General features: G+C 39.4%; 1 protein-coding gene across 9 annotated transcripts in view; it reads left to right on the top strand.

Moving 5' to 3' along the window:
- Positions 1-22,266, top strand: part of TENM2 (teneurin transmembrane protein 2) — a 693,894-nt gene that overhangs the window by 625,437 nt on the left and 46,191 nt on the right. For all 9 annotated transcript variants that reach the window (XM_042790512.1, XM_042790513.1, XM_042790514.1 and 6 more), the window contains one exon: positions 13,894-14,040. In XM_042790512.1, coding sequence (XP_042646446.1) covers positions 13,894-14,040 — 147 coding nt within the window. The remainder of the gene's footprint in view (positions 1-13,893; positions 14,041-22,266) is intronic.

Below are 22,266 nucleotides of genomic sequence, written 5' to 3' on the forward strand. Positions count from 1 at the left end.
CTAACATGTTGCTTAGAATGTGGTAACAGTTCAACTATGTATAAGAAATTAAAAATTATACTATACCCCACTGAAATTATGGGAAACAGGCAGAGTACGGTGACATAAGTTGTAATTTTATTTGAACACTGAGGGTAAATAATGCTGCTAGTCTTCAGAGTAATCTCATGATCTGGTAATTTTCCCTTGAACTTTTATAAGGTAATTAATAACCTGGATAAAAAGCAGGAAAGTAAAATTTCTTTGACATCTATTTGATATGTTTAGAGATACTATTAGCTACTCATGCTGTATTTTCAGTGTTGCAAAAAAAGAACAGATTGCACAAAACTGTAGCAAATTGTCCTTTAGATGTCCCATGCACAGATCTTAGGGGTTTTTCTTTTTGTTTTGTTATTGGAAATTCCTTTTGACTGGTCTTTGTTTCTAATAATGTTAAATCTAGTTTTCCCTGTTTTGTTTTTGTTTTTTTTTTTTTTTTAAAAAAAAACTAAAGCTAGTATCATGACAATACATAGTTGTGCACCTTTTCACCTGACATGAATCACTGAATAAAGTGTATTAATCCAATGTATTGATCATACAATCCTATTGCAGCAGAGGTGGAGGGATCTCTAGATTTCTTGGCTGCATCTCCAACTCAGGTACTGTGGTTTTCTTCCCCAGAGGTGCTCCTAGCAAACAGTCCGGTTAGAACTAGTAACATCCTGCCTCTCCCAGCATGGCTGAAAAACTGCCAAATATAGATGCAAGACAACCAAGTTAAAAGCCTAGTTGGTGCTTCTGATGGCTTCAACAGATAAATGGAAAAAGAAATACTCTCTCTCTAAGCAGAAAGACTTAAGTATTTCTTCCAGAGAATTAAGGTCACTTCTAGTGAGGCTAGGGGAGGAGCAGAGCTATGAGTGTCCTGATAGTAAATATTTGTAATGTAAAGCAAGCAGAGCTTAGAGTCCTTCCTCTTTCAGATTTCTTCCAAGTGCAGATTAAATACTGTTGGCTTTCTTGGGGGTGAAATGGTGAAGATGATTTCTCTGGTAGATCAAAATCAGTTTCCCAGACTTATTTAGTATTTAAATATCAAAGCAACTGGCTATGTTTGAAGGATTATGTCCTTTTTTTCTTCACTGCTTCAGCAGATAAAGATGGAACAAAATGAGACCTATGCTATGCTTTGTCTGTGCATGCAGGATTAAAAACACTTTATTTGTGAAAACAACATTTTTATTTCTGTAGCCTTTATTAGTTATTTTTTCAGTTGGTAGATATAAAAATAGGAAAATTGCATGACATTCATGAGGTTTATGTATATTGAAAAGGGATGCGGGATGGATGCCTGGCACTTTAGAATTAAAACGCAAGTTTATAAAATGTATTTTATGTAGTGAAGGATTCATCTTCTATCCTGCATCTGCCAGACAACTCAGCATACACAAATACTCACATAACTCAAAATACATTGTTTATGTATTTTAATTTGTTTTACATACATTGCCTATGTGGCAGAATACTGCTCCCATGTCCTGGCCATTATTTCATCCTTTACTTTTGTACATATTTAAACTCCATAAATTCTAGCTTTAACAAACGTGAAATATATTTACTTTAATATTTAAAAATCTATTAGTTTTTGTCACTTCTAATCTTATTTTACTGTCATGAAGATTTACGATTACTGCAAGCTGGATGAGGTACAAGAAGCATTTAGTGTATGTTATCAAGTCTTTTCATTCCAAACTATCCCAAAATGCTGCTTAAAATGTCTTTAGTTTAACGCTTTCTTTTGATTTTCCTTTGGGACAGGTGAAATGTTTGGACTACCTAGTCTGAAACCATACAGTGTGCAGCCATTTATTGGAATCCATGTAATTAATACTTTAAGAAGATCAGCTGCAAAATAAAATGCATCTGCCCATATAGTACTTTTCATCCTGAAGGGATTCCAAAGTTCTGTACCAAATTTAAGGGATAGATGCCTATACAGCACACTGATCTGTTATACAGTAGTGGAGAAAAATGTGTACTTATGTTAAGGTTCATATTTATTCTTCTGCTAGTGATAACCTGCACACTTATACAGGATCTGCATTTGCATAGCTGAAAGTTAATTGCTAAATTATAAATTCTGTGCAGGCATTAATATCCGATGAATAGCAAGTAATTATATTTTGATAATGCCTGAGAAAACTGGGATTCCCTGCCCTGAGAATTATGAATTATAAAGCTCTAAAACTGAAGGGATCATAGATAATTCAGTTTGGAAGGGATGTCAGGAGGCCATGTAGTCCAACCACTTCCTCAAAGCAGGGTTAGTTATGAGGTCAGACATTAGACTCAGGCCCATAGTTTTTAACGCAGACTTCCTACAACCCTCTTTATTGTACAGTACATTGTATAGGCTGTTTGTTACTCACCGCTCAGTGCCCTAGCTAAGTATCCTCTATAGGTACTGAGCAACATAAGTAGTATATAATACCTGCTTGTTCTCACTACAGTACCCTACTTGTATATGTATATCAGTGTGCACACATCCCATTCCCTCATATCCCTGAATTCATATAGGATTAGAAATACTGCTGTAAACTACTGTTAAGTAGTACTGCCATAAGGGAAATGGTTCTATTTGGGCACTGTGAAAGCTGGCTTAGTTTACTAGAGCATTTTGGTTGGATTAAACTCCTCTGCTTTGTAAAGCTATTTGCATATTAATGGAGGTATGGTCAAAGAAATACAATTTGTATTTAGAGAAAAAGTGGATAAAAGTGGATAACATGGATTTTTTTTTTTTAATATATATATATATGTATATGTAAGTTCTTATTTATAGAGTGAAGGAATTCGTTCCTCCTGTATGCTCTATGTGGAGGATTTGTGAAGTGAATAAAAGTATTCCGAAGTTAATGACCGAACTGAGAAATGTGAGTGTCTTCTCCAAAAATCCCAAAATGCATTAGGTCTAAAATGTTAGTTTAGTTTTAGCAGGGGTTTATAATAATGTTTGGAAATGGAAAATTTGGTGCTAGTGATATTTGGATCGAATGGATACCTCCAGGGGTTGCTTCTTTGTGGAATGGTCAGGCTTATGCCAGTCTGATGAAAGGAACTCTCTGTTTCCAAGTGATTCATTGTCTTTCGGACAGCAGAAGTGCTAGTTATCCATGACCCTTTCAGGAGGCGGGAAGGGCTGTAAAACCACCAGCAGCAGTTTATAACCCAAGGGTTTTCACCATGCTTGGTTGTCAGGTAACACATAGAAATGAGAGAAAAAGCACATTTTTCTGAAGAACAGCCACAATATTAATTTTAACTATAATATGAAGGGCCCAGGTACAGCAAATTGCCATAAACCTGGAGGCTGTACAGTAGTTGCTAGAAATCCATGTAATTTCTGTTGAATTTGGCTGGTGTGGACCGGCTTGTGTCCTGGCCCTCAGCTGATAGAACTGAGAAGGATGAAGAGTCATTCTGGTCAGTGAAGATCCCAAGCATAGCCACTTCAGATTTAACAGTTAATTTTACATCACAGTGTGTCAGTTTTTCTCAGGCAGATAAACTTTCCAGTATTTGCAGTATACCTTGTGTCTGACAGGGCTAATGCTAAGGCCTTGTCTGTAGTGTCAGCCTTCATGTCCCACACAGCATACCTGTTGGTGGTTTTGTTGTTCCACCTGTTTCAGTCTGTGCGTTGCTTCTGCAGAGACTAGAGTTTGAAAGCTTGCTTTATAATCATTTTGTGTTAGGCCATCATTTCCAGAATGCTAGAAATAATTTTATTGTTAACAAATCTGACATACAGACCTATAGTCAGATGTAAATGTGTGAGCAGAGCAGAGGACAATGTTTCACGCTTAATTACAAATATCCTGTTTTTAGGTTAGTTCAAGGTCTATAAGTCCTAACGAATTACTTTAATGTGTTTACATGCAATGTATCTACACATTAAGCTTACTGGAAAATGTCTGCTTTACCTTGGCTTGGTGTTTACCTTCTCTGCCTCTGCAACTGACACTTTGTTGCAACAAATAATATTGCTTAAAAATATTTTCTGAGCAGTAAAGCTAGTGACAGTGATTTTCCTATAAAATTTGAAGTAGAAGAAATGCTGGGTGGCATTTATGTCTTGAGAAAAGCTAGCCAGTGACAATGTAGTCTCCTCAGCTGACCCATCAGCACATTCACAGAGAAATGATACATCTGCCTCACTGGAGGGTTTTCAATCAAATGAGAGATCTGGTAGTATATGTATTACGAGACGAAGCCTTGGTAGGAACAAATCATTCTGCCCTTTTCAAGCCTGATCTTGTACATTTTATATCAGCAGGGCCTTATATTGTAAATATTTGAAATTAGGCCCTACCTTTGTGGCATCTTGATGTATACAGGGGTTTTAGAAGTTCAGAGCTGAGCAGGTGAAGGATAGGGCTTACCTCTAATTTTATATAGGCTGCATTCACATCGTTAAATTGGGTTCAACTTTGGATAAGCATGGCACCATGCCATCTCCAACAGCAAGGTCAGTCTGCCTGGGAGCCCAGGATGGAGTAGCAGCACCCGTTGTTATCTGGGCTCTGTATGAAAACTGCATAAAGGAACACAAAACTAGAAAAACCTTTAAAATCACGTGACTCTGTGTTTTCCTCTGAAGTTAAAATAGAATATTACAAGTACTTCAGTACATCAGGTGTGATTCTGAGTTCGTACATCATCTTAGCTGCTAACAATAGTAAAATTAAAGCTTTGTATTGTTTTTTGTCTGAAACAAGGAAGAATTAGGCCATTTGTGTTGAATTTGTAAACCTCCGTTAGCCAAATGAAACTGGGCTTTTGAAATCTAATGTCTGGGATTTGACAGCATGGTATCAAATATCCTTTTGCCAGATACAGGTAACACTGCATAAGAATTACATAGTATTTTTGCCTCTTTGTCTCTCCCTATGACATGAGAGGGGTAGAATGGGTAAGAAGTATGGAAATGTGACACAACTTTGTGCATCAGCATGTATGAAATTCTTGGAGCTTTGTAGTTAATAAGTATATAAAAAAGTATACCAACACTTAACCAAAACATTTAATCAGGAAAGTTCAAATGCATATTTTTGAAAAGCTATGACTGCCACATATTTCAAATAATAAAAAAGCAAATTGCATTGTGTGCAAGGAGGTTGAGTAGCAATTACTGTGTGAATCGTAATTTTTATGAACAAATGACTGAAACTGCCTGCCATAACACTGTGATTAATGTAGGGATTTTAGTTACTACATTGTAATTGGGTTATATATTCTTTAAAATATGAGGTCAATGTTTTGCTTGTTACTTTTCAATTGAGTGAATTTACACATCCTGTCTGATAGGTCACTTTATCATTACACTGCCGCTAAACTATTTATATAGATGTTATTTTAGAGATAAATCCAACCTGAGAAGGCCTCTGTCTCAGAAAGTATATTACATATTAAAAAGGATGATGCCAGTCCTTGTATCCGATATCAGAAACATTAATACAATAAAAGATTATGGTTGTGGCGCTGGTTTTATGAATGCAATTTCACATGGAATTATATTCTAAATGGATTTTGTTACAGTAAGATTAATTTGAAAGAACCAGGTATCTTAAATACAAATTTTATTGCATCTTTTATGTGTCTTTTTATTGGGTATATGAATGTGAGTTGAATATGAGTCTTGTTTGAAAAGAATACACTGTGTAACTCAAATGTGCTGTTAGGGTCAAATTTTAGCTCTTGCTCAAAATCTCTGCAAATTCTCTGCTTAGCCTATAGGAGAAACTACGTAGCTATGCTGTAGCTTTTGGGCTGCAGCAACGTCTTTACCTATGTCCAAATGTTTCATATAACTACTTGGCTTGTGCTGGCACACATCCGGAACTTTCATCACCTGATCATTGATAAAGCCACTGTGCAGAGAGCTGGTTTCTGCGCAGGATGTGCTGCGTCTTCGTGTTAAAGTTAGCAACATGGGGGCACGCAGGCAGCGCGCTGCCTGTGCACCGCACTCCTCCCAGCCCTTACCCCTGCCTGCAGCCTGCAGGTGACGTGGGGGCTGTGTGGTGGCAGGATATCATGGACATCCCACATTTGCAGGACTTGATCTGGCCTCCTGGCTACAGCAGAACACTTGGTCTCTTGGCATTGCAGAAGCTTCTCAGTCCTTTGGCTAAACTTCCCTTCAATGCAGTCTCTCTTCCTTTGTGAAACTGTCTTTTGTGTATATAAATAGCCCAAATTCTTGGGCTCAGCTGAAGCTCTTTCTGTACAACCGTCTGAGTAGACATGGATTCTCTGATTATTGGTCTGTTTGGTTGCCTCAGGTCTCGGGACCGTGCAGCACAAACTGTCACCCTCTCTTCCCTGCCCAGCTGGTGGCAGCTTGAAGGGGAGGTCACACCAAAAGCTGGCGATAGTTAGAGAGCTGTGTTGGTTGTGCACAAGAGGGAGGCCTCGGGCGTGTCTGCCCCCAAGAAAGTAATGAGAGCCCCTCTGCCTGAGCCGCTTAAAGTGAAGTTGGATAAACCAGAATGTATTGCTGGGAACAATCCCTTGTTATCAAGGTGTGATGCGTTGACACCCGTGGAGGTTTTTTTCAATCTCAAATTTTTGTGACCTCTAGTGCAAAATGAGCTTTCCCCATCTTCTTTTTTTTTTTTTGTCTGTATCTTTTTTATATTTTTTTTCTTCAGAAAGACACAAGTGACGCTTCTTGAGACTTCTTTTTTAATACCAGCAGTTCCCCTTTGTGTGAGGTTTACTTCTAAACAGTCACACATGGTTTTCTCACACTTTCCTATTTCATTTGGGAAGCTGGATGTTCTCTGAATTCCTACTTTTACACATGAAAGACAGAAATTGCATAGATATATAGTAGATCAAATTTAGAAGGAAATGCTGTTACAGCATACATATCCCAGGCCATGTAAGGAACCTTACTTAACATTCATAATTGTCTACCCACACAGAAGGCATTAGAGTGAAGGAATTCAGGATTCAGGATTCCTGAAGCTTACTTCTCAGCCTTTCCAGTTTTTTCAGCCTCTTCAATAAATAAAATTGTAGCTGACCCATTCTTTAGTTTTAAGTCAGGCAGCTATACATCTACCCCAACACATCTGCAAATATTTATTCCAGACATTCCTTTGTTTGATATCTAGCTTAAATAAATATTTATGGTATTGGGTAACTTTAAAAACCCGTTTTCTCTGAAAAAAATAAAACGGACAAAAAAAAAAAAAAAAAAAAAAAAAAAAAAAGAAGCAATGAAGCCAGTCAGAACATCTTAATACCTTGGTGACAAATGCTTCAGTGCCACAGAGAAGCTCCTGCTTTGTGTGAGCACTCTGGAAATACAAACAGCACTGCTGTAGTACTTGAGCAGTGAAATCGGGCTTTTTATTACACTGAAAGGCTAGGTTAATTCTTAACAATTCGTCAATCTGTGTGACTATCCTGCTTCGAAGACCTGAGCTAGTGCTTCTGCCTGGCTCTCTAGCCTGTTCTGGAATGGTCCAAACTCACTCAAAGGGGCCTCACCTCTCACACACCCCCAATACTATATTGCATTGACACATGTTTAGTTACATGTTTTGGGTCTGAGTTTATTTTAGTTGAAGTATTATCCTCTAGAAAGTAACCTGTGTGTACCTACCATAATACTATGTGTCATTTTTATTTGTATGCCCTTTCTTTGGCTTTAAGTAAGCCCTTCAGACATTGGAATTGAAGGATTAAAAAATAACAATAGCAAATAAAAAGCATAATTTTATTTTCAATGTTGCTAGGTACCTTGTGCTATGTACCTCATTTATTATTTGCTAGATAACCTCAGGCATATACCAGCAACCGACTGAAGGAATAAACAGAATATATGAAAACAGCAATTATCCTCTAAAATCCAAATTAAACAGGCTATTATCATTACTGCTTTTGTGTCATTTCTCTATATTCTGTAGGTACCATCGTATCTCAGACTACTTTTATTTGCTACAGTTCTGTAGTTAACAGCTGTAATGAGAAGAGGCGGATTTAAATGTAATTTAAATGTTCCCCTTGAAACTCATGTGTATCCTGTGAGCGAGAAATGCTGTGCTGTACAAGGTACTCTTTACTGCAGGCATCTTCACCCCTAGGACCACCTGGTCTGGCATCAATTCAAGTCAATGAAAAGACTCCGCTGACTGCCAGCAGGCTTTGGCTGCGGATGTGTAAAACGAGGTTAGGCAGAAAGATAAACAAGAGGCACTATATTCCAGACTGCACTACACGTGCATGAAATGCAGAGAGGTGCTGGGAGCCCACTCTATCTGCTTGAAGGTAGTGTTCAGAGGATAGATGGCTGCTACTCAGCTTTCGATCAGAAGGACTCAGAAGATGTAACCTCTTGATTTACATCTAATTTTCCAAGTAAGAACTGAGTAGAAGCTAAAAACATTGTCTGCTTCTCTAAGTGGTTATGAGATATCACGTAGCGAGATTCTAGGGTTTTTTCCTCCATCTCTCTTATTCCCCTTTTTCCTTCAATTATACTAAGAGGCTACCTATTTCTTCAAAGTTTAAAAACTTTTAAAAGAACAAAATTTCTCTAACTTCTCTTTCCCTGGCTGCCTTTTCACTTCTTTCTTTTCCAGAATGACTGGCCCCACGATAAGTGGCAGTTCTGATGATTATTAAGGTTTAGACTGAAACCACAAATTAGCTGGACACTGTGTCTTTATATTTTGATTTAATTAAAATGTTTGGTTTGGGGTTTTAAAGTAGTTTATGAAAAGGAAAATCTGTATATGCCTGGGTGGCTGAGTACTTACGTATTTGTATACCTGGGGTTTGTGAGTATCAGTGTAATGAAAGGGAACTCTGTGTAGAATTTACCCAAAATTGGAATAGAATTTTTGATGTACTGCCTATATACTGGAAATTAATTTGCTGAGTTGAAAAATGAGTTGATCACCTTACAATTTAGTTTCAGAATAATTTCACTGTAAATGAAACCTATGAGTATTCTCTTGTAAGTATATCTAGCACTATCACTTTCTTAGAATCAAGCACTGTCCACATTGGTTGTTTACTATTCATAATAATTCTGCAGACTATCTTGTTAAATTCAGCTTTTCATGAGTCCCTTGTAAGTTTTGAAAATATAAAACTATAGAAATAGATGAAGCTTACATATCCCTGGAGGAAGCTGTTGACTTAATTTTGTTCACAATGACTTCGATTACATCGATGTTTCTTGGTTTCTAGACTCACTAGTTATTTTTCTGTTGTTGCTATGAAAAACACTTTAATTTGTATTGTAATAGCGTATTCTAGGCCCCATCATGGACTATGGCAATGGGGAGCTCTACAAATGACAAAATCTAGCTTTTTTGCTGAATCTTTGCTTACCAAATTGTAGAGTTTTAGAGTTGTCTTTAAGCCCTTGTGTTCCATGAGAGCCAGCGTTCTCATGTTACTTACTACTGTAGATGTTGTATGATACTAACTTGCCAAGAAATGGGCTTGTTAAATTATGAGTAAGTTAAGAATGTAACAGTCTGTTTGAACAAGGGTAAGCAAGAAACACCATGAAATCCATTAATGAATTTGTTCTGTTGCTCCAAATTAGCTGAAGAGTCGGGAAGAAAACTAAGAGAGGAAACAAATTCAGGCATTAAACACTAGCCTTAGTGTTCCAGAACTGCATGATTATAGAGATTGTTCTGTTCAGGGAGAATGCTAAAAAGTGTTTTGCGATCTCATATGTACAAACATCATTCTTTGTTAGACCAGACATAGAATGCCTTTATTTTCTCCTTTTTCTTTACTGCTGCCTTCCAGCATTCACATTACATGAATGCTGGGCATTTTGTCTGTCTGTGGTATGGATAGGAATGAATTTTAGTATTTTGATTTTGAAACCTTCTCTAAATATGATGATCCTTCACAATGCTAGTCACAGATTCCTGACACTGCATTACGAAAAGTACTGAAATCTTTATTGCTGTTTTAATTGTAAATGCATATGTACCTGTACTAAAGCTCCTTGTTACCAGCCCCACAGGCAAATTGGAGACTGAAAGAGAAGGGCTGCATTAATGTTTCACCTCTAGCAGCAGCAGCCTGTGTAGAGACATTGCTAGAAAAGTGTGAGACACTTGAACTGCTGTTGCCCGTACTCTGCCTGTTCTGTGAATAAATAGGTTGTCGATCTGGCACTTTAAACAAGCACTTTCTTCTTTTTTAACCTAGCTTTTTGACATTTTCCATTAAGCATACTGTAATAGAAAAGATGAGTAGAATTTCTCTACACACCAGGAATAGCAACCTGTCTGCTTAGCATGAAGGGCCCTTTTCTGTGCTGTGACTGAGAGCTTCATACCATGGCAGATTACTTCTTAAGGTTAGATGTTGATAGCCCTTCCCCCTGTGACTACCTTTCTCTTTGACTACCTTACACTGTGAGTGAATTCATAAGACAGCCAGGAGGTAATACACTGCTTGGTGTGAGCTAGGACTACAGAATAAAAGCAAGCTGTAACAAAGCACATAGTGTCAGGATATGCTTCATACAGTGTGTGTTCCCAGCAAACCCCATATGTCCAGCTGTGAGCACTGAGCATTTGCTAAGACTTGGAAGGCTCCTCGGTTAGGCACTTGGTGACCTTGTCTACTGTCAAAACCCATTGGAGGGCACCAGGGCCCATTAGCCACGTGCAAATGCTGTGTGTGCAGATGATGTTCATGAGTACTGGTCATTGTGCAGGTGCACGTGTAGGAAGATTTAAATAGAGATATTCAGTGCACTACCTAAATATATTTTTTTTAAAAGAAAACTCATTATTAATCATAATGAAGCTCTGTTGTCCAGTTGGTCAACCGGCTGTTAGAACAAATTTTGGTCTAACAGACTATAATGCTATGTAAATATTTGCTTGGAGAAAGACAGGCATAAATAGAAATGTATATATGGACACACAGATGTATGGAAACACACATAGCCATGCAAAATATCTAAATAGTTGTCCATTACTTAAAACTGTTCTAGAAGTTAGTACATCATTAATTTAACAGATCTTTTAAGGAAAGCATTATAGTCAAAGTACTTGGAACTTATTATAATCTACTGCTGTTCTTCTCCCTTCCTTCTGATATTTATGTTATTGAAACACTAGGTCTGTCTTTGGAAGGCCACAGTTAAACTCTATAGAGGTAGCATGGTGTTTCCTAGCAACATCATGTCTATACCAGTGATGCTGGCTTCTCTCTTTAAGCTAAACACAAAGTCATGTCCATTAATCCGCCGCTGCACGTAAAACTTTTCAGAGATTTTGCTAGCTCCCTACTGTTCATGTTTTCATCTTGCTCATATGCTGCAAAGCAAACTGCTTCATTGATTTAATCCTCTTCAGTGCCTCAGTATAAAGCTAACCATGTGTGTATATTCACAATTGCTATTTGTTTTTCATTTAAAACAAGTAATTTGTCCTACAGTATGATGCTTTCCCTCAAACATTATCATTTTGGTCATTCAAGCAAGCTGACAAATGAATGAAATAAAATAAACGCCTTGAAAATATATTACCTGTGCTGCAAATGTAAGTGCAATTTTTCATAGATAAGATATATAATGACAAAATAACCTTGCATTTAAGTGAAAAGGGCACTGTATTTTTTTAATACAGGACAGCATTGAAATAAAACTTCTAGGACTAGTTTCTATCTGCTGATAGCTTTCTGTGTAAAATGAACTGAACGATCTTGGCCCTGTTCACAGAGGTCTGGCGTCTCACTCCACAGAGCTTTGGTGGAGATCAAGCTGCTGAGCTAGTGCCAGGAATGATGCAGGTTCAGGCACCTTGGTTGGACAGTGCACGGAAACTTTGGTTGCTGTTATCTATAAAGAACATTTTCTGTGGGACAGCTGAGTTCTCAGAGATATCAGTTCAGCACCTTCCACAGGCCCAGTGTTAATTTAAAAAAAAAAAAAAAAATTGGAAACTTTCAGAGTTACACCCCAAATTAATGTGCCTGTGGACTACTTAATCCTATTAAAATGTAATTAATCACTATGAATGTATCAGGTAGCAACCTAATGAAGAAAAGTAGAAGTGGATTCTTGCAGATTGTGATACCAGTTGTGTGAGTACCAGGGATACAAGGCAGTTTGCTTTCCCACATGGGAAACTCCTGCAGCAGTATGGGGTCAGAGGAACTCTCTAACATCACCTGGCTTCACAAAGGCAGCTGGGAGGAGTAGGAGGAGACACAAACTCAGAGCTGTGGCTTTCTGAACAGGTTTGTAGAATCACACAGGCAGTCTAAATTAGTGATTTCTGGAAGGCTGTTCAACCTTTCAGCACTAGTTGGAAAGCTGTGCTAGTTTGACAGTTGTTCCTATTTCTATTCACCTGCAGAGACCAAGGGGCACAGAGGTGACATACTGTCATCTTAGTCTTTCTCCAGTGCTGCACATCTGAAGTGGTGCTGCTTAAACATATTTATTTGCTTTCAGGATATTTCCCACTGCTGCCTTCTTCACTCACAGCTGGTGAAAAGAGTATCCGCTCTCTGGTAGGGTGTCCATTAGTTCCTTGTTGCTCTTAAAATGCCTGGGGAAGGGAGTGGAATACTTAATAGTCACAGCTTGGGGTCACAGTGGCAAATGCAAAGGACTAACCCAGCCAGTCGGTGAGCCCTGAGAGGGCTGCAGCAGGTCCCTGCAGATCTTGGTGCCGACAGTGACCCATCACTGCTGGTGGAGGGGAAAATGAGAGAGCACAAGCTTTGTGAGCTGTTTTAAGATTAAACTTCCTTCCCAAGACCAAGACCAATGAGATTATTTATTCCATGTTCTCTGGTGGCTGTAGAGATGGCAGGATGAGACTGTATTTCCAACCCAAACGAGAGCACTTGTGCATGATTGGTATCCAACACCTACTGTCAGTACGGCAACACAGCCTTCCCCTCCTGCCCAGACAAATGAAAAGGTGCTGTGAGAGGTCTGTTGCAGGACTCTCAAATCTTCTATCACCTCCACAGACAAATACACATGCTTGTGTGGATTGGGTGTTAATGGATTTTATTGTATATACCAAGGCTGGAATTTGGTTTTCTTATCCTTTTTCATAATGAATATTCAGTAAGATACAGTAGTGCCTCCTGAGACTCATTCAGTTTCGGGAAAAAGTGGTTGAGGTATTCTATTACCTATGGACATTTTGTTAGAACATATGAGCACCTTAGATAATTAATATTTTTGGTCCTAATTCATCTCTTACTATAAAATAAGACAATCCATATTCAATACAAAACATACTTTTTTTGTGTGTGATATCTCTTCTAACGTCTTTCAGAAAGCATGAAATGTTACATCATAACATAAGTAAACCTAGTGTTAAATAAGTAGGTCTTTTAAAATGACTTAAAGAAGGAAAATATTTTCAAAACTATTTAAACTTCGTGTTTAGAGAAGCTCTGAAGATTTAAGCAATGGACAGTATAAAAGGCACTCTGAACTTTGACATGCTTGTTGAAGAAGACATCCTCCCCTGTGTATGTGTATACACACACATACAGTGGGAAAAATCAGAGGCTGCGACCTTCTGTCAGCAGACTGTAATTTCTACCAAGTCAAGGTCTGAACCTTTACAGGGTTCTTAAAACATGTATTATGGCTGATGGTGGGACTCCTCCTGCCTTTTGGCTTGAGTTAAATCCCCATTTCTCTGAGGTATCTCCTTTCCTTACCCTCCTTCTCCACCCCAGGGCTGTGGCTCTGGGCCAGGAGTGTTTGTCCCACCAGCAGGAACGAGGCTTTTTGTCTGCACGGTAATATTGTCGGAAGTCTGAGTGGCAGTGTGAATGAGTGTGTCTTGTACTTACCTTCTCCATTTCTTCAACCAGATGGCTGCCCTGATCTGTGCAATGGCAACGGGAGATGCACGCTGGGTCAGAACAGCTGGCAGTGTGTCTGCCAGACCGGCTGGAGGGGGCCTGGATGCAACGTTGCCATGGAAACCGCCTGTGCCGATAACAAGGATAATGAGGGAGGTGAGCAAAAGTCTTTCAATTCCCAGTCCCTAAAGAACAGAGGGTTATACACGCTTTCTTCGTGAGTCATTTTCCTTCAGAAAGTCTGCAGCTGTCCTTGTTGCAAGTCTTGTTGTTACACATCTGTTGAAACAAATGAGACCGAGCGAGCTGTGGCCCCATGGAGAGCTGGGGTGACCCACGACACCTGCACCGGGAGCGGACAGGCGACTCGCTCCCACCCCACACCCCACTGAAGCCCACGGTGGAGAGCATGGCCCAGCAGACCAGAACTTTCTCCTGTGGGCTCTTGGCGTAGGTGAATTGCAAAACAACTTACTGTGCCTGCGTGCACAGGCATAGCAGCTGGTTGAGCGGGATATTTAGCAACACTTTTCCAGCTCTGTGCTAGAGGCCAGGGTCATGCTCTCATGTATACACCCCGGGTAAGTGGTTGTAGCTTGCTGTCATATTGCACAGTTCATGTGCCAGACTTTAAAGGGTTGAGTGAGGTGCACTGAACAGTCATATATGGTAAACCTCTGACATCCCTGTTCAATTTTCCCTCTCCTTTATCAAGCATACCCCTATTAAATACAGAATTTGTGTTCTGTGTTACCTTCAAAGATGGCTTTAGTTTATGTCATTTTATAGAGCCTCCCATGGTGTATTAGGCTATGCTGGGCTGAAAGCAGTTCTGAGAAGTTGTGCCATCTAAACAAGGTTGTGTGATCTATCTCCTTCATTTTTAGTAGCTTTCTTATTCCTTTCATTACAATGTCTTTAGTAAGTCACGCAGATTCTTTTTCATATGCTTCTGCTCTTCATTAAAAATCAAACATCAGACACAGCTTTCTTCCTTGAGACTCCTTCACTTTTCTTTGCCCAATAATTAATCTAAGGAGCACTTCTGTTGTTTGCTGATTAATAAATGTTTTACTCATGGTATATCCTAAAACAGCAAAGAAACATTTGGCTTATTTGAATGTCTGCTTCTAGGTAGAATTGGCATTAAGATGAGTGCTTTAATTTTATGTAAGATTTCAGGTTGTAGAAATTGTTTGTAAGTCCCAAACTCAGAAACAGGTATATTTAGTTTTGATTACACGATATTAGCCACATTTGAATATCATCTGCTAGTTTTAATCTGCAAATCCTCTGTTAGTTCCTTGGCTTCACATGCTATCGGTGCTTACAGGAATATTTTAAAAGTGCTAGAGCATTTCACAAAAATGGAACTTGGTTTATAGCTGTTACTGAATTGTAAAGAGCAGAATCTAACTGACAAAAGACATTAAGTGTCATTTAACTATGCAATAAAACCCAGCAAACTTGTGTTCATATCCAGTGTAAGAAACTAAAAGGTGAACTGCTTAAGTTTGCAGGTTTTACAGGGTTTGATGAAGATTATAAATGAAAAATTTGGAAATGGATGTATCATCATATTTTCCTCAGGACAAGGAATGAGTTTGGAAAACATTATTAAAAATACTGGAATAAGATGTTTACTCACCTATCCCAGACAATATTCTGCACTTGTAAAACAGACAGGCAAATAGAGGAAAAAAGGACCAGTGAGACCATTCAGCAGTTTATCCCAATTTAAAATTGCAGAATTCTTAAACATAGTTCAAGGAAAGCAGATAGGTTAGCAGAGTCAAAGAATACATAGAATCAATATGTCATACATCAAACGTATAATATTAATCAGCATTTCCATGCAAGGTGCATGGTTTCTGGTTTACCATAGTTGCACCTGAATGAAAACTCTTTGGTCTAGCTGAAGTCTGGAAAGATTAAGGGGAGAACTCTTCAGACATTCTCAACACTTGCAGGTTGAAGTAATTTTTTTCCAGAGGCTAGAGAAGTTACTGTTCATTGTTTCTTGTGGGAATGTAGATAGTTTGAAACTCTATGCCTGTTCCAAGCACCAAACAACCTGACAACTTCATCTGACCCACATATTTTCACGTGGGGATTTTATGATAAAGGCAGAAATGAATCTCATCTTCTGATCCTTAGCTCAGCACTTTAGTCTGATGATCATTGCTACTCTCTGATATTCTCACCCTTATCACGTTTCTGTAGAGTTTTTCTGTAAGGGACCTTAGGTGATGTTCAACACCTGCTTAGCTAGCTGTTTCTCCATAAACTTGCAAGGTGTACCTGAAAAAAACAAACAGACAAACGCTTTGATTCAGCCATGCTGTGTTTTGTAAACGGCACAGGTGGTGCAGGCTGAGGCTCACCCACAGGCTGTGTGGCACTGCAGTACTCTTCTATCTCTCTCATGCCTTGATGATTTTTGCTGTTTCAGTTTGCTTGTTTATATTTTGAGTTTCAGATTTCTTTGAGATGGCATGGGGTCCTTTCAAATAAGCACTGTAAGGACAGAGTCATTGTCATTCCCATCAGTTTGTCAAATTGTCAGTCATGAGAGCTACAACAAACCTCAAAACTGAATATAACATTAATCACTTAATACTTATTATCTTAGAGTGCAGTTCTGCCTTTGTCCTAAACTGTACTACTCTTCACGTGTCTGGTTCACTACACATCCGGCCAGGAACATGTCCTGTGATGTGTATGTTTATTAACGCTAACACAGAGGAGACCACAGCAGTGTGCAGGAATGGAGAGGAAGGAAGGGATGTGCTTCAAACTGCATCTTTATGTAATTGTGACTGTTTATATAAAGGAACAGATGGAATTAAGTTTTCTCAGTAGACAAGGCTGAAAACTACAATGGGAACCGATGCTAAAGATCCAGCTAGTTACTAGAACCACAAGTTTCATGCAAAGTGCAAGATTATTGAAAGTTAAAGAAATCGCCTCTCCTTCCAGTCACTCTTTTCATTTGAAAGTGAACTGAATTTATTTGCAGCAAAATGTTGAACTCATTTGCTGCTTAATTACCAACATTGCTCTGTTAACATAAACAAGTAGTTCAGGAGTAGTACTGAAGATATAAGCGAAAGGCAGTAGGGTAGCTAAAAAAAGTTTTTTGCCTAAATGAGGTCTTTGTCTGGAAAGCTGAATCATAGGGTTGGAAGGGACCCTAAAGATCATCCAGTCCCACCCCACCCTGCCCCGGGCAGGGCCCCCTTCCCCCAGCCCAGGGGGCTCCCAGCCCCCGTCCAACCTGGCCTTGAACCCTTCCAGGGAGGGGGCAGCCACAGCTGCTCTGGGCACCCTGGGCCAGTGTCACCCGCAAAGGGAAGAATTTCTTTCTTCTATCTAATCTAAATCTATCCTCTTTCAGTTTAACACTGTTACCCCTTGTCCTACCCCCACACCCCCTGACCCAGAGTCCCTCCCCACCTTTCCTGCCCCCGCTTTAAGCCCTGGGAGGCCGCTCGAAGGTCTCCCCAGAGCCTTCTCTTCTCCAGGCTGAACCCCCCCAACTCTCTCAGCCCGGCCTCCCAGGGGAGCTGCTCCAGCCCCCCCAGCATCTCCGTGGCCTCCTCTGGCCCCGCTCGAGCAGCTCCGTGTCCTTCTGCTGTTGGGGGCCCCCGAGCTGGCCCCGGCACTGCAGGGGGGTCTCCCCAGAGCGGAGCAGAGGGGGAGAATCCCCCCCTGGCCCTGCTGCCCCCCCTGCTCTGGCTGCAGCCCAGGGCACGGGTGGGTTCTGGGCTGCGAGCGCACGGGGCTGCCTCACGGGCAGTTTTCCCCCCACCAACCCCCCCAGTCCCTCTCCTCGGGGCTGCTCTCCAGCCACTCCTCGCCCAGCCGGGGTTTGTGCTGGGGATTGCCCCGACCCCTGGGCAGGACCTTGCCCTTGGCCTTGTTGAACCCCATGAGGTTTGCCCGGGCCCCCCTCTCCAGCCTGTCCAGGTCCCTCTGGATGCCATCCCTGCCCTCCCGCGTGTCACCCACCACACAGCCCAGTGTCAGCGGGGAACTTGCTGAACCTCCTTCCTTTCTGTTCATCTGTTCATGTTGTTAAAACATAGTTGCTTCAGAGTGTCACTGAAATGGAACTATCATTTTCTGTGTTCCATTCTTTCTCACAGGGCAACAGATTTAACATATTTTGGAGCTCTTTTGCTGTTCAGCCATTCTTACTGCAATTGTATCTCACAATCAGATTCAAAGGCCTTGGGCCAAGTCTTTATTTCATGGATGTCAGGAAGAGCATTGCTACTGACTCCAAACGGATTCCCATTTGTCCTGTTTTGTCTTATTATCTGCCACAATGTGAACTTCATACCATAGTTCACAAAGAGAAAAATGAAAGATTATACTTAGTATTTTCTTTCAATTTTTAGATTAATGCCCTTTAGTTGGTTTATTCCTATAAGAGGCAGATGTGTCCCTGTCTTGTTGAGACTTACAAATCTTAATTTTAAATGAGATGTCAGTGTGTATTACTCACATAAATAAAACGGGATTCCAGAGCAGAGAGAGGAGAGACTGTCCAAAGCTGTTTTCTCCTCTTAGGTCTGTTCAAGTAAAGCTGTGCGTGGTCTGAGGTAGCACTGAAAAATTCACCCTTATCTGTCCTTACCATCACATGTCAAATTTAGATATGGGCTTAAGTGGGTCTTCATTATGAAGCTGTTTAGGATAGCTATGGTGCATAGGCTACTTTGCTGAAAAAATTTGAGTCTCTTATTGATGTTCCATTGTTTATTTATCTTTAAGGAGGAAGCCTAACTGAAAGGTAAAAGGTTTCTGGCATTGACGCACTTTTAAGATCTTTTAAAATTGGAAAATGCTTCTGTTTTCCAAAACATGTTTGGATTACATAATTTACTCACTGTGGCCACTTCTAAATCTAATCCCTTTCCTTAATCAGTCCCTCGGTACTCTAATAGTTATTAAGCATCTTCTGGAGGGATTATAAATAGCTTTATTTTAAGCCCTATAATTGTGATTACGATGTATAATCCCCCACAATAGACATGTATAACCCATTTAATTCACCGTGGATTTATTTTAGGAAATTAAGGGATTAGAAATGATATTTTGAGGAATGTTAGAAGGTACATTACTTTTAAAGTTCATATTTCTTTTGACATATTGCATAAAGAAATCACTACAGTGGCTATTTAAATCCATCTTTTTATAATAACTATTCTATAATATTTTGCTTGTTCCTAAATTGAAAAATGTTTTTAGTATCTCGGAGCAGTCTTCATAAATTGTGTATGTTTAACTAGATTTCACCTTAGACCTTACAGTGCCTCCAAGTAAAATGGACAGTGTAATGCATAGCAAAAATCATATTTATTTTCTAAAGAATAGTTTCACTAGATGTTAGATGCAGTTGATACCAGGAAATCATGTTTGAGGGGCCTTTGTCCTGAACTTGATGGGATAATTTTAGTGAGATATTTACATAAGAACTCTGGCTTCTGCAGAAGCAGCCCTGGCAGGAGCCTGTATCACCCACTGGGTTTGCTCTTTTTAGGCTTTTCTTTTGCTTCTTTCTCTTCTCCCACCTTTTGCATCCATTCAGAATTACTCACATTTATAATTTTTATTGACAAGACAGTTAAATTATGTAATCTCAGTGAAAGAAAAACAGAAAATAACCAACATTTTTGTTTCAGATTTTGTTTCAGATTTGATCAGGGTGGAAAAGACAGGTGCAGACAGGTTAAAAAAAAAAAAAAAAAAAAAAAAACAACAAACAATCAAACAAAAAAAAACAGAAAACAAAAAAACAAAACAACAAAAAAAATACTTAAATCTAATTACTGCTTATATCACTTGATAAATCACAATTCTCTTCAAAATTTAATTATCTGGACCAAAATGGGGTGGGGAAAGAAAGGAAGCAACCCATAGCAGTATAGAATACTAAGCTAAATAGAATGAGGAATTCCTTGTTTGTTATGCAAAGTGGGGCATTCTTTTTAAAATCAATTTTAATGTATTTCCACTTGGCTTTCTGAAGAGAGCTGTGCATATCTCAGAAGGCAAATTTTGCCCTTCGGTTTGTTACTATATAGCTGTAACCCCTACCAAGAAGTGTAGTTGGCGGTAATTCTGTTTGGCACAATACATTAAAGATAATGAATGAGAGAAAGCCAGCTATCTGCTCCGGTATGAATTCCCTTCAATTCACGAGAAAAATACATTTCTAGAGAAGTTCACTGTCAGGACAGTGCACTTGGCTGATTGAAAGGTTGTTTATTTGAGTTGTCTTAGAAAACTCATCTCTGAAATTAGACAGAAAGAAAATAGAAAGAAAAGAGAAGTGTCTTCGTGCAATAAACATTTAGAAAAAAATTGCTTTTAGAAAATTACAAATTCTGTGACTTGATACTGCATCAGGCTTGTGACATTTAAGATAATACAAGTATTTCACAGCACAAAAGCAAATCATGTAATTTAGCTTGCCTCAACAAGCATTGCCTCAGCAGGGGTCTCTAATTCAGCACAGACAAAAGATTTTATGAAGTTCTCAATATAAATACCCAGAATACTCTTGGTGCAGAAAATTCATTCCGAGAGCCTGTACAATAGTCAGTTTTAGAACATTAAATGTAATGAGTAGTTGAAATCTATTGTGGATGGGGGCCAGAGTGAGTCATGTAGGCTTGAGTATAAAATCTGTATCAGAACTAGACATTATGTAAGTTTGACAAGAGCTAATGAGTGTGCTTGTATGTGATTTCGTTAAAACTTCATGTCAGCCTCTAATCGCTTTTACACACATTAGCCAGCTTATCCTTACACTGTCCCTCGCGGGATATGTTACTACAATAACATGCTCTTATAACCCATGGAGAAGCAAAAGCGAAACACTCAGTGGTTGCAAATTCCATGGTTTAAAAAGCCACTGGTTGCTGCATAGGTATGCATGTGTACAGACACTGGAACTGAACAAACAATTTTCTAGCTTGTTTTAATCTTGGAGCCCTCTAGGTCAACTCTGCCGTAAGGGATGTGTGGTTTGAAGATGGAGCACCAGTTATCCACCAGCATTCTCAGGTTTTGAAGGACCACCAAGTACTCAGTGCGTAGCTGGAGCTACACCTGCAGTAGTTTCTTCCAGGTGGTGTTCTCAGGGATGAGGGTTTTCCCAACCACCAGAGCTCTGGGCAGCACAGGGATCCTGAGGGGGCAAGGGAAGTGGGCCCATTGCTCTACCAATGTCATATTCCAGTGTACTTTAAAACCTCATTGGGGAGTTTTTCAGGCATTCAGGGGCACACCCATGGAAGCCAGATTTATTCTACTTTACCACAGTTTGGGATTTACAATCCATCTTTTCCTGAAAGGCAGCTTTGGTTTAGGTTTATAGTTTAGAAAATACTCTGTTGTGCTCACAGTTTGTTATAAAAGCCAGTGGAGTAATGGATATCCTGACCATTTACAGAGAGGCTTTACAGTTTGGCTAATTGAGGAACAGGGCGGGAACAGGATTAGAAGCATTTCCTTTCTTGTTAGCACATTCTGAGGAATTGATTTGAATGATATATGTCAATATAGCTAACAGTAATTAGATTGAGCTACAAAAGTGAAAATTTGGGTTAAATGTTAGATAAAACTTCCTGGTAATAAGTTTTACTGGGCTGTGGAATAGCCTGTCTGTGGAAACAGTTCTTCATGCAGTTTTAGAGCTCAATTAAAATATTTCTGTGTTGGCAGAGAGAAGGCCTACTATTTTGATAATCTGATAGAGCATCTCTAATTCTTTCACCTTGGGTATATTAATACTACGCATAATTAAAATCGGATCACGATAAATTAACTAATTTGCCCTTAGAGTGATCAAAGGCCCTTTTGCCCTCAGGGTTCATAGTAGCTGCTGTTCCCCCCGCTCCCCGCCTCCATTTTAATCATCAGTCTGAAATGTTTATTGGAAAACGAAAAATTTCCAGGAATTGCTCTCTGAAAGTCATCAGCTCCTGAAGCTAGTGAAGTGTAAGGATGCCCTCTACTGAGCATGTGCTCAGAAGTTTTGTTTTGGAAACAAAATTGTCCCCTGCTGGGTACAGAAAGCATTTTCTCAAGCAGCTGGATGTCGGGTCAAAGTTGGGTCATTCTAACGTACATTGAGAAATGAACCTGAAACACAACCTGCAAGTATTTGATGAAGAGTGGAAACTAAAGATAATTTACTCATAGGAGTTAAAAAAAACAGCACAATAACTCAAGTGTCAACTTTCCAAAGGAAGGTGTAGCGTAATTCTGGAATCCAGTTACCTGAACATGGTGAGAAACATAGTCAGTGGTGAAGGAAGACTGATGATGGGAGGTTCTAAATACATTAGCAGTAAAATATATACTGAA

This window comes from Tyto alba, unplaced genomic scaffold (assembly GCF_018691265.1).
Source record: "Tyto alba isolate M040663 unplaced genomic scaffold, T.alba_DEE_v4.0 Super-Scaffold_17, whole genome shotgun sequence".
In the NCBI taxonomy this organism is placed as follows: Eukaryota; Metazoa; Chordata; class Aves; order Strigiformes; family Tytonidae; genus Tyto; species Tyto alba.